At 36.2% G+C, this 13,357-nt stretch overlaps 1 protein-coding gene across 1 annotated transcript in view; it reads right to left on the minus strand.

Annotated features, from left to right (window-relative positions):
• Window positions 1-1,664: 1,664 nt before the first annotated feature.
• The window catches only part of NAA15 (N-alpha-acetyltransferase 15, NatA auxiliary subunit), a 92,331-nt gene continuing 80,638 nt past the window's right edge, over window positions 1,665-13,357 (minus strand). Inside the window, 3 exon segments of the mRNA XM_017863172.1 lie at window positions 1,665-4,408; window positions 6,063-6,160; window positions 7,302-7,448. Of these exon segments, the coding sequence (XP_017718661.1) occupies window positions 4,208-4,408; window positions 6,063-6,160; window positions 7,302-7,448 (446 nt within the window). The 3' untranslated portion in view covers window positions 1,665-4,207.

Consider the following 13,357-nt stretch of genomic DNA (forward strand, 5'->3'; position numbering starts at 1 on the left):
TTGCCAAGTATCAACTTTACTTTTGGTATAAGCACCCTTGAATCAAAGTCTGTATTTTGGTTTTGGCACATAGAATTTAAGACTACAAGTTAGTAAAAGTTCTAATTTATATAGTACCAGTTTTTTTCTTTCTTCTGGTTACAATCCCAAGACAGCATTGTTTCAAAGGCAACTGGATAAACTGAGGCGCTAGAAACTTTTAGATCTTCTTTCCTATAATATGCTGCTCCCTCTCCCTACTTTTAGTATATCTTCATAAAAGGGGGTGTGTCCTAAGCTGGGCATGGTAGCTTGTTCCTATAATCGCAGCTGTTCAGGAGGCTGAGGTGGGAGGATTGCTTGAAGCCAGGAGTTCGCAATCAATAAGCCTGGCCAACATAGTGAGATCCCCTCTCTATAACAAAACATCAACAAAAGAGGGGGTGTGTCCTGATGGAGGCAGCTGGTTTGAATATACTATATAACCAAGATAGCACATAAAAGATACTCTTCTGATTTATTAAAACAGCATTATTGGCTGGGTGCTGTGGCTCACACCTGTAATCCCAGCATCTTGGGAAGCTGAGGTGGGCAGATCACCTGAGGTCGGGAGTTCGAGATCAGCCTGACCAACAGGGAGAAACTTTGTCTCTACTAAAAATACAAAATTAGCCGGGCGTGGTGACGCATGGCTGTAGCCCCAGCTACTCTGGAGGCTGAGGCAGGAGAATCACTTGAACCTGGGATGCAGAGGTTGCGGTGAGCCGAGATCGCGCCATTGCACTCCAGCCTGGGCAGCAGGAGCGAAACTCCGTCTCAAAAACAAAACAAAACAAAAATACCAGCATTATTTTCTCCAGAACCTCCTGCACATTACCAATATTTTAATTTCAACATCCATCTCAGATTGCATACTGAAAGGTAAAAGTGCAATTCAGTAATCTTTTCCAAAAATGTTTTATTGCTACAGGTTGAAATTTTTCAACCATCAAAATTAGAACAAAATTTAAGTTTCTGCTCACTATAGTTTAACACAGTCATTGCATGGGACTTTGTTTTTAATGTAGGTTGGTAGTATAGTTCAGCAAAGTTTAGATGATAGCAGAATGGTATCATGAAACTTTGTCTATAAAGAAGTGGGGCATGGGCTGTAATAGAAAGACTGCCTTCTATCTGAAAGATCAGTCTTTCTTTGAATTCTCAAAGATTCATTTCAAAATTTAAGGCTTTAATTATCTGACACCAGTATATACCTATCTTGCAACAAAGTCCAATATTTGATGTTACAGCTTTTCGCAAATACTATACATGGTAACTGAAATATTCTTAGAAATTGTACAAAAGACTTCCCTGAACTTATCACAACCTACCTGAATCTGGACCACACTTTTTTTTATCTCTTCATAAAGTCACAGCTTTCATTTCACAGCTCTAATACAATACAACATGGGAGTACAAACAACACTGTGGAAAACAAGGGCCTGATAGAGCCCACAGCAAAGCTATTCACTAATATTGGCATTACCTTTAGCCATGCTATTAGAGATCACACTTTATTTTTGTGCATAATAAATAAGATACAGAAAAATGTTGAAAATATATGACTCAACTATCTAATTAAAGCTGAGTAAACTAACCTAGTCAGATTTTAGTTTTCAACGAGAAATGACAAGAGTAGCTGAATATAAAGAAAACAAAAGAACTTTACTTTCCTATGTTAATACAGGTCAAGAGACCCTTTCTTCTCAAAAGGGTTGGTAACACCAGTTCTTAGCAATAAACATAAGGCACTTGTTTAGATTACAACATCACTCCATTTTTTCCACTTGTTTTTCTAACCCTGTTTTTCCCCACAGTATCATTTGAAATTAATAGGATGAATGAGGCAAATATGAGACGATCCAGTTGATACTACTCAGAGCAAGGTAGTACAGTACAGTGTTTCAGGGGTGATGTCTGGACATAAAATGAACCCAGTCAAGGTCCTCTGACACCAATGTATCCACTATCAAGTAAACCTGAAAGAAAATAAAAGATTTATTCAATAGTTCCAGTAAAATTGGGTTGGAATACAATATACATGTTAGGAATTTAGTTCCTTGCGGGTGGCATCTGCATCTTAAGAGTTCTGAGTACTTATGAATATTCATTCTGAGACAATCTACATCATTTGAACATTGTCAAGACAAATAGATGAATTTCATTTCAATATACAGTAGAGTTTAAACAAAATTCACACATACACCCCCTATTATATGGCTGGTACCTCCTCCAAACACCTCATTAGTGGCAGAGGTAGGACTAGTGTTCTTTCCCAACAATAAAAACTTCAGTTGCCACTCATAGGAGTTGAAAAAAAGTTTTTGTTTTTTTGCCATCTGTTAAGATGTTCCTGAGACAGGGCCAGTTAATAAAACATAACGAAGCACTGGAGTTCAGTTTGTACTTCTCTTTACATCACTACTGAACTGTTAGACTGGGATGTGGAATGCAGGTCATGTACTATGAAAGGTTGATTGTAGCACAACTGTTCAGTCAGTAAAAGGTCTTCGGCAAATTCCCTTTAGAGTATACTTTCTATAAACTACATGTTCCACAAAAAGGTCAATTATATATACAGTTGATTCATTTTACTTAATCTTATTTGCTCAGATCTTGCAAATGCAATGAGAATATTAAGCCTGAGGCTAGTTCTCAGTGTATAGGTTTAACAAATTAAGGCTCATTTTCCCAATCGAAATAGTTTTTAGTTTTCCTTTTAAATTATGAGTTACATTCATAGTACCTGCCACCATCCTTGCCCTCAATGAAATCTTAATGCAGGAGCAGCATTCTACTTCATTATGGAATTTCCCTGACACCAGCACTTAACCCCTTCTAAAAAGTTCCCATCTGCACTAGCCTTACAGCATTATTACATTGCCTCTGGCTTGCACCTCTGTTTCCACCTGTCTATTTCACAGAAGCCCAACACAGATTAGTTGAAATATTCACACAACTGTTTTTCAAAACAATTTATTGCATCATATTTGGTACCTTATGTTTGACAACAAAAAGGAAATTACATCTGTAACTGCAAGAAAAGAAGCTGGTCTGTTATTTGGAAAAAAAAAAAAAATCTTGGGCCCTTTAAAAATTACAAAGTCTTGGGCTTGCCTGAAACGACTGAGCAAGAAATATATTCTTAGAAATGTAGGGCTTCAAGTATTACAAACCTGTGACACTGTGGAAAAATTCCAGAGGTATCTAAACTGCAGCACTTTTTTTTCTGCATATCGTGAACAAGGCCTGCTGAGGTTTTTAACTATTAGTCTTTTGATCAGTCATAGAATGGTAGTCAGGAGTTCTGCTGTTTAACTTCAAGCCATGGTAGATTTTCCTTTTTTCACTCTTGGGTGAAAAATTCATGCTTGCTAATTAGTTGGTGCCACATCACAGTGCATTTGGTTCTTGCATTACAGTTTTAACAAGTTTGGCCAAACAATGCTGAAAGGTTTGCATTGTTGTTTTAGTTCTTCAAGTTTTAGTTAAAATTGAGACTGTTACAACTGGTTCCTTCAGTTAAAAACTGTGGTACAAGAACACCAAACTGATCATGTACAGTGAATTTTGGAAACACAAGCGTATTGAACACCTTATAGGTTTCTTATAATTTTGCTTGGTATCTATATGTCCCAGTTTCTACAACATCAAGCATCTGTTGTAGGTTTCTCTGTAAATAGTGATTCACATTGCATACTTCCTATGGTCAGAATCAACCCCGTAACAAAATCAGTCAGATGCTAAAGCCCCAACAACTCTTTGTGCTCAGTGAAAGAATCCAGTGCTAAAACAGCATTTATGCTGTCTGAGATATAGTAAAATCTCACAAGACAAATTTAAAGTAATATTTCTGCCACACACCTGCTTTGTTAGCTGTAACAGCCTCCAGATTTTATATAAATTAGTTTAAAAACATGGGTGGGTGGGTAGGAATAGGATAAGGTATCTTTTTTAACCACTCAATTTTAGCAGCTTTAATTTTTTAAGAAACTGAACCTCTATCCTGTAATGTTAGATATTTTATATATACTTTTTCAGCAGGATAAAAAACGTAAAACACTATTTGAAGGCAAGAACATTTACTCCTCTCATTCTGTGTAAGTTAGAGCAATGCAGCAGGTGCGTGACAAAAATATTATATACTAGATATGGTCCAAAGTCATTCCATTTGCTTGTTTAGTGATGTTCAAATTTCATTGGCCAGTTCTTCAGCTTCTGCAGAACTATCTCCATTAACTGTGATCTTCATATCCTCTTCATATCCAGGAGGCATGAAAGCCAAAGCATAAGGAAAAAGCTTATGACAATTTGCTCTATAAACTTCAGCAGCTTCTTTACAGTCTCCTAGGCTACCATCACACAAGGCTTCCAATACCTCCATACATGTCTAAGGAAAGAAAACAAGTCGTGTTATAACTGGTCAAAAAAAGGTTCTTACTGTGAATTTATTAGACATTTCAACAGCAAGAGATTTCTAAAATAAGAAATAAATACACATATTTAGCTATTTACTCCTGGATATACATTCTATTAGAATGTTCTTCAAGGGCTAATTTAACCATTTCTCCAGAATTGCAGGATTTATACAAAAGGCTAAGCAGGGATGACTGTAGAAACAGGAATGGGACTATGGTGAGGCAGGCAAGGTATACAGGGTGCTATATTTAAAAAGTCACTCACTCTCAGCATGTGAATGACCTTAGGCAGCAATGTTACCTCAGCCTAGCCTGGCCCTGGGTATAAACATCTAGATTTACAATGCCAGTATCAATTACTGCACATATGCCTTTTAATATTTTTGAAAGCTTAGAACCAGCTAGCAAACTCAAACACTGTATTCAACCTTGTGTTCAAATTAAAGAGCATCTTAAGGCACATCCAATAACTAAGCAGAAGAGTGTCTCAAACATGAAATGATTATTTGCAAGAAAAATTAATTCATGAAAACGAGTAATTCTTTCAACCAAACCCCTAAGTAAGTCTGCTTCTTATCTTTTTTGTTGATTCATGTTGACTTGCATTTCTCCTATTTGCTTTCTTAGTATTTTCACTTAGAAAATGCTACTTAGTTTCCAGATACAAAAATCCCTACAAACTTTGCCAGGTTACAAAGCAACTTAAATCCAGGTTACAAAGGACCTAGGTTAGAATTTTAAATCCAGGTTCTAATCTAAATGGTACAACTAACAAGTCTAATTTTTCTTTCTTAAAGATACTGCCTTCAATTTGCTATTATATGAATATATTTATTAATAACTGTCTTTCAGCATATACATGTTTATCTGGCAAATTATAACATGAGGTAGCTATCCATTTGTTTCTAGTTTAAACTACAGTATTTTACAATATACCCATATTAACTTTTATTTAATTTAATCTCATATTGTATTACAAGTTACAAAATAAGTATTTTTATTTAGCCCCTAGTAAATACATCTTTCTTTATTTTGAGAAAGGGTCTTGCCCTGTTGTCCATACTGGAGTACAGTGACACAGTCACAGCTCACTGCAGCTCCAACCTTTCAGGTTCAAGTGATCCTCAAATCTCAGTCCCCCAAGTAGCTGGCAATACAGTGCCACCACATCTGACTGATTTTTTTTTTTAAGAGATGGGGGTCTCACTATGTTGCCCTGGCTTGTCTTGAACTCATGAGCTCAAGTGATCTGCCCACTTCAGCCTACCAAAGTGCTGGGATTACAGGCCATGAACAACAACGCCTAGCCGAAATACATCTTAAACATGTTAGAATCTTCACTGAGACCACTGCTTGCTCAGAAATGCAGATATGAGGTGAAATCCAAAAATGACTATGGAATATATATATGATTTTATTAAAACATATTTCTTAAAAAGTTATTCCAAGCTACAGATGTGAAACTAGTTACTGAATACCAAGTAGCCTAAATAAATTTTAAGTTAAGTTGTTTCTGACCCAGATTCATAATGATTTAAAGAACAGTGTGTATAAATAACCAATTATTTCCATTGGTGAAAAAAGTAGTTCAGTATTCTTACAGAGAGATTATGAAAAACTGTTTACCTGGAGGTTTCTGTTAGTGAGAGATTCATCAAGTGTTGTTGCCAACTCTATAGCTCGCTTCTGACTAGAAGGATCTAAATAATATACCATTTTGGCAGCTAAATGAGAGGGAAATGGGAAATTTATTTCAAGGTAAAACCAACATCTTATCCTCTACTTATTTAAATATAAAAGGCAAACAAGATACATGTGCACCAAGGGTGTGCCACTTTATTAGAAGAATGGGAACAACTACTTGAGACACTGTTATTCAAAAAATAATAATTCTAAGGGGATTAGCTTAACCATCCAAAGTAAGAGAATGATAGAGTTTTACCACATATATCTACCCAATAAAATAGAATGTATATGCAAAACATGCACAGTAAAGGAGACTATGAAGAAACACAAGCATTCTAATAATACTTGTATTTTTGTGGTGGGACCATGACAGTCTTCTTTCTGAAATAAGCAGAATAATTTGGAGGTTGGGGGACTATCCTGTCTTGACAGTGTGAGCCAAAATGCTGAATTCAGGATTCCACAAAGACATACAAAGCTGCTGGGCTTAAGCTAGGTATTTGAAAAGTACTACCTATGTGGTCCCATAAAGGTCAGATTTTGGCTCACTGGCACAGACCTTTGCCTTAGGTTTCTCACAAACTGTGAAGATAATTTCAGGTGTTCAGCATTGTCAAGTCTGATACCTACATAAGAATGAGAAATGGAAGAGGATGGTCCTATCTGAGTGAATTTTAAGACCCCAAAGATGAAAGAAGAAATTAAAGAAAGCTCTACCTTCATTTTATGATATACATTCAAGTTCAGTTACACCTGCTTCTTTGTAATGCCAATGCTGAACCAGAAGAGGCTACTGACCTTGATTTGTAGTCATTATTTTGCCATAAGAAATTTAAAAATGTATAGAAAGCGTGTGTGTGTGTGTGTGTGTGTGTGTGTGTGTGTGTGTGTTTGTTTTGCTTTGAAGCAGGGTCTCATTATGTTGCCCAGACTGGTCTCAAACTCCTGGGCTCAAGTGATCCTTCTGCTTCAGCCTCCTGAGTAGCTGGGACTACCTGTATGTGCCACTGTGACCAGCTTAGGAAGCTTACTTAAGCTGCTTGTTTTCATAGGATCAAAATGTAACATATACACATTGCCACCTCCATTCTAAAAATGTGTACCTTATATTATTGTTGATTCATTAAAATTACTGAAGTTGTTTTAGAAGGCTAAGAAAGGATAAAATAAAGTGATTACCTGATAATCTGTGTGGCAATGAATCAGAATTCCTTTTCAGAAAAGTTTCATTAAAATTCTTTGGATTCGTTGCTCCAAAAAGACGATTCATTTCTTGTTTTAATACTGTTCTAACTGTATCAGGTAAATCTTTACTTTCACACACTGCTGAATAAATTACAAATAAAATCTTAGCAGTTGAATACTCTGATAAAGTTTACAAAAGTTTGTTTTTGTTTATGTCTGAGACAGGGTCTTGCTCTATCACCCAGGCTGGAGTACAGTGGCACAACCATGGCTCACTGTAGCCTCAACCTTCCAGGCTCATGCAATCCTCCCACTTCAGCCCCCAAGTAGCTTGTACTTCAGGTGTGCACCACCACACCCGGCCTGTAGGAGTTAAATTAATGATGAGGCCAATGAAACACGGCAATTATATACAAAAACAATCTGCTGATAATTTAACATTTGCAAAAAGAGCTTACCTATATAAATCGACTGATTGATCGATTACTGCCACCCAAGATGGAGTGCAGTGGCACAATCATGCCTCACTGCAGCCTGAACCTCCCAGGCTTCAGTGATCTGCCCACCTCAGCCTCCTGAGAAGCTGGAACTACAGGTGCAAGCTACCATGTCCAGATAACTTTTCTATTTTTTTGTAGAGATGGGGTTTCGCCATGTTGCCCAGGCTGGTCTCAAACTCCTGGGCTCAAGAGATCTGTTTGCCTTGGCCTCCCCAAGTGTTGGGATTGTTAGGCATGAACCATCATGCCCAGCAATACACATTTAAAAGAATATATGTCAGCAGAACAATCTAGTGTTCTAAAGGCATTCAAAGAATTTTATTAACACAAGATTCATTTCCAAAAAGGAACTATAAGCAAAGTAGATGAAAAAACATGTAGTTTCACAGCCTTCTAAACCCCTAGAGCTGCCCCCCTCAACCTTAAGGTCTGCAAAGCAGCAACCTACCTGGGTAAATAGTATCACAGCAACTATGTAATGCTGAAGACAACAAATTTTCCTCACCCTTTCTATCTTCCTCTATACCCAAGTAAGGCACATGTGTTTCAATTAAAAACAAAACAAAATATGGTTGATGTTACTGACCTTTATTTCAGAAACTATGTAAACTGAGCTATCACTATATAGTAAACTCCCAACGACCACCAAAGCATTTTCCTGTTAATAAATAGGCTGGGCACGGTGGCTCACGCCTGTAATCCCAACACTTTGGGAGGCCAAGGCGGGTGGATCACTTGAGATGAGGAGTTCGACACCAGCCTGGCCAACATGGCGAAACCCCGTCTCTGCTAAAAATAAAAAAATTAGCCTGGCATGGTGGTGTGCGCCTGTGGTCCCAGCTACTCAGGAGGCTGAGACAGGAGAACAGCTTGAACCTGGGAAGCGGAGGTTGCAGTGAGCCAAGCTCATGCCACTGCATTCCAGCCTGGGTGACAGAGTGAGACTCTGTCTCCAAATAAATAAATAGGCCGGGCCGCGGTGGCTAAAGCTTAATCCCAGCACTTGGGAGGCCGAGACGGGCCCGGATTGCATGAGGTCAGGAAGATAGAGACCATCTGGCTAATACGGTGAAACCCCGTCTCTACTAAAAATACAAAAAATACCGGGCGACGAGGCGGGCGCCTGTAGTCCCAGCTACTCGGGAGGCTGAGACAGGAGAATGGCGTGACCCAGGAGGCGAGCTTGCAGTGAGCTGAGAAGCCGGCACTGCACCCAGCCTGGGTGGCAGAGCAAGACTCCGCTCAAAATAATAAATATAATAAATAAAATAAATAAATAAATAAATAAATAAATGCACTGTTGTCATCATATTCCCAGGCCTTGGGATTTAGAGAAAGCAGACCCTAATTCCTCTGGATTGAATCCAAGTTATGCTTTGTTTCATTATCATTTTGGTATAGAGAGTCTGGAGCTTTGAAGTTAGTAGACTTCGGTATGGATCCAGGCTTGGATAAGTCATAACCTCTCTGAACCTATTTCTTGATCTATAAAACTGGAGTGATATCTAATCTAAAAGGTTTACAGTAAGGAAAAGCTACTGTGTGAAAGTGCTAATTATGTAATAGGGGTGTAGTCAATAAATCATAGTTACTATTTTTATCACAGTGTGAAAACATTAAGTAGATTTTCCTTATGGCTGGGAACTATGGTGATGGCTTTCAAATTTTCACTTTAATCAGGTATTTGTACTGAGACAAATACATATTCTATATCCATACCTTATGTGAAGCAAAAGTTTCACGGAACACTTACTGTGCGCAACATATGCTGATTTTTTCTACACTATTCTATTTCGATTTTGGGTTTCTCAGTGCTGGTAATGACCCACTATCCTGCCAATGGATCATTAATCTAAGTTTAAAAAATATAATGAACTCAGTAGGAAACATCTTCTAAGTGAAATATTCTATACATAATTATTAGTTGAATAATTCACTGACATGCTCTTTGTTGGTTAAATAGCATTTCTTCTATTATTCTATAAAACTGGGTGGTTCAAGTAAATGAGCTATAGTGAAATACTTTAGCTTAACTTATGGCTGTACTTTCAACTTGGTTTTGACAATTTCTCAACACTTGTTTTTCAGTGAAGAAGCAGGAATAGAGAGAGAACAGGAAGCAAAGTTATTAAAATAGGTTACAGCCAACTGCAATGAACATTAATTATCTCAAAAAGTATGTATCTTCTGTACAATAAAAATTATTTACATGGGCCTTGTTGGTTTGCCTGAAAAGCTTTCAGGATACTTTACATGTAGAAAGTATCTGCATAGTTTGTATCATAGTTGATGAAGAGAGGGATAGGCAAGGGATTTTTATGGTTTTCATTATCTTTTTTAACTTGTTTTAATCAGATTAAACAATCTCCCAGAAAAATTAAAACTGCGAAGAAAAAAAACTCTACAAAATTAGAAGCAAATAACTTCACTAATAGCTGATTCCAAAAAATTTAAGACCTACTAATTTTCTCCTAAACTTTTCTGGATATTTTCCTGGAAATTACAGTTACAGACAACTAGAATTGTAACTTCCAGGAAAATATCAATTACAAAAAGGATAAAAAAATTCTACTGCAGTAAAACCCAGAATGTCCTATGGAATTCTGTGTAATGAAATTTTACGTGTACCTTTAAGAAAATGTCACAGATTATCAGGTGTCCATTTACTGCTAAAGACTAGTGGACAGGGGAGAAAACTCTAAAAGCCTTTGAACGTGATAAAACTGACAAAAAACATCAAGGCCTCAGGAAAGTAGAAAATCCCCTACTAACTCAATTACCTTCCACGAAAGAGTAATAAGTCTTGAGAATCAAGGAAAAGTAATAACTGATGGGCGAGAAGGGGAATAAAACTTTTTCTAAGGCGCTTTTGATTTGGGTCTTTTGACATCTTAAACTGGAATGTTTGGTTCATGCTATTAGCTTATTAACAGAACGAATAGATTAAGCAAGCACCAATGGTTAAAACACACAATGAAAAGGTGGCTGATTCTTAGCAAAAGGGACTGTGCAGGGTTCTCAGGCTAGCTGGCATTGTCAATAATTTGGGTAGAAAATGTTCTTATTTTGTGTGAGGTAATAACTGTTCACTACTAGGTTATAGCACAACCTAGTAAGTGATTACAACTCAAAATGGCAAAATAAATGAGAAAACAAAGCTTAAAAAAATAAAAAATTTAATTAATAATTTAATAAGTATTAAACAAGGTTTAAATAATAAACAATAAATCTGATTATTAAAGAAGGTTGGAGGAGAGATACATAAGTATAAAAAAAATCTCTGCAGATAAAAGAAAAATGAGTTTAAAACCTAAGTTTCACTGTAGATCAAGGCAGTCAAATAGTGCTAATTTTAAAAGCACTTAGGCACTTAGGAGATATAAACATTTAAGAAAATAATAAGACAAATAGAATATATAAGCGCCTGTCTTTTACTTAGCACTGACCAGAAATATAATTTAATTGTTTTAAGTCCTAAAACTTTAAAATTTAAAATCAAAAAAAAATTTCAAAGGGTATTAAATCATTCTCATACTAAGAAAAAGACAGTGCTCCTATACGGTAAATAATTGCATGTGGCGTTTAGTAGTAATATTGTTTTAAAACAACATATTCTAGAGATTTGGAGGGTGCCAGTAATCATGCTAAAATCCATATTCATTCAGCAAAGTTTCCACAACTGATGAAATAGGTGTGGAGGCACTGTTTTCCTCCATACTCTCCAGAAAGCTGTCTGTGAGGGTTTCTTTGTAAAGAAGCAGTTACAGCAGTGTATCTTAACATGACAAATGTATTCCTGAAAAATTACTTCTAAATTAAATTTTTTTTAAAGTACCAAATATTTTAGTTAAAGAAACCCTTGGGGTATAAAACAAAGATGCTACTATTTGGATATCTGTATTTTCATGTATGCCTTTATTTTTGATAAAGGCAATGAAGCGGTCTACCCAACTTCTTAAAGGCCTTTGAGAGACAGATCTTTACCACTGCAAATAATCACAACCTAATTTCATTGCCTAAAGTCAGTCAAAATTAGATCACTTTGTAAAGTGATGACGATTTCAGCTGAACACATAGAGCAATGGGAATAGCCAGTATAGATACTCAGTAGTTCTAACTATTAATCATTCTACGCATGTGTATTTTAATTTTCAGAAACCAACTGTTGAAAGAAAACACTCATGTTAATCGATCTACATACTGATTATAAGCAAATACATTTAAATATGTCACTTTAAATTTGTATTTCCAAAGAAAGTATCTAACTCAAAAGGATTTAGGTTTATTTTACTACCTTTCAGGAAAATATGTATAAAGTATATAACAGTGTGTATGTTATTTTTGAAAATGCTTCATTTTGAAAATACTTTACATATACTCCATCTTAACTGAGAATAAATTTAAACTATTATTTATATCCTTAATTTTCTGACCCATGATTGCAAAGTTATTTTTTATACTCCCCTCCCAAAAAAAAACTAAAGAGAAACAAACTACTAAATACACCAATTCTCTTTTACTTTCTATAATATGGTTATATTACTTTCATAATTTTAAAATTGAGGAAAATACTTCTACAATTCAGTTTTGTAACACAAATTATTTTTTGGACAAGTGTAAGTATAATTTAAGTCTTATCTTTCTTGAAAGTCAAAACGATGTTTTTTTTTTTTTGAGACGGAGTCTCACTCTGTTGCCCAGGCTGGAGTGCAGTAGCGTGATCTCAGCTCACTGCCACCTCTGCCTCGCAGGTTCAAGCGATTCTCCTGCCCCATCCTCCTGAACAGCTGGGACTACAGGCATGTGCCACCATGGCCGGCTAATTTTTGTATTTTTTGGTAGAGATGGGGGTTCGCTATGTTGGTCAGACTGGCCTCGAACTCCTGACCTCAAGTGATCCGCCCACCTCAGCCTCCCAAAATGCTGAGATTACAGGTGTGAGCCACTGCACCAGCCAAAATGATGTTCTCAATTGGGATAATTTAGCATTTTTTTGGTGACTGGGATGCCTGATTTAATTTCCTCAGTTTTAAATGTATGGAGTTGGCAATGAGATAGTTAATATTATTTCCAAATTCCATAGATTATTCTGTTAAAGGTTCTATTTCTCCCCCACCAGTCACTTAAAAATCCAAACAATAACAATATGACCTGACTACAGGAGTACTTATTATAAATTTACAGTTTTTACAGTAGAAAGAACAATATGAAGATGTGAGCTGTAGTCACTGTTATGTTACTAAGTTTCTATCTATGATACCTAAAATAAGTCATCTTTTAAGGTCTCAGATTTTTCCCACTATAACATGAGAGACAATTACTGTAACATTCTACCATTCAAGGTCTAAAATTCTGTAGTTCTACTTTACAGTAAAACTAATATAAAACTAATTGATCTGATTGCCAAAATATTTGAAGACAGATAATTGTTTTAAAGTAACAAAAAATGTTATGACTTGAATTGTGCTAAGAAAATATAATTCATGCAAATTCAGATCTACAATACAGATAAATAAGGAGAAAACAGTCAATTTCAAAGAGATTCTTCAA

This window comes from Rhinopithecus bieti, unplaced genomic scaffold, assembly GCF_001698545.2.
Source record: "Rhinopithecus bieti isolate Rb0 unplaced genomic scaffold, ASM169854v2 scaffold_68516, whole genome shotgun sequence".
NCBI lineage: Eukaryota > Metazoa > Chordata > Mammalia > Primates > Cercopithecidae > Rhinopithecus > Rhinopithecus bieti.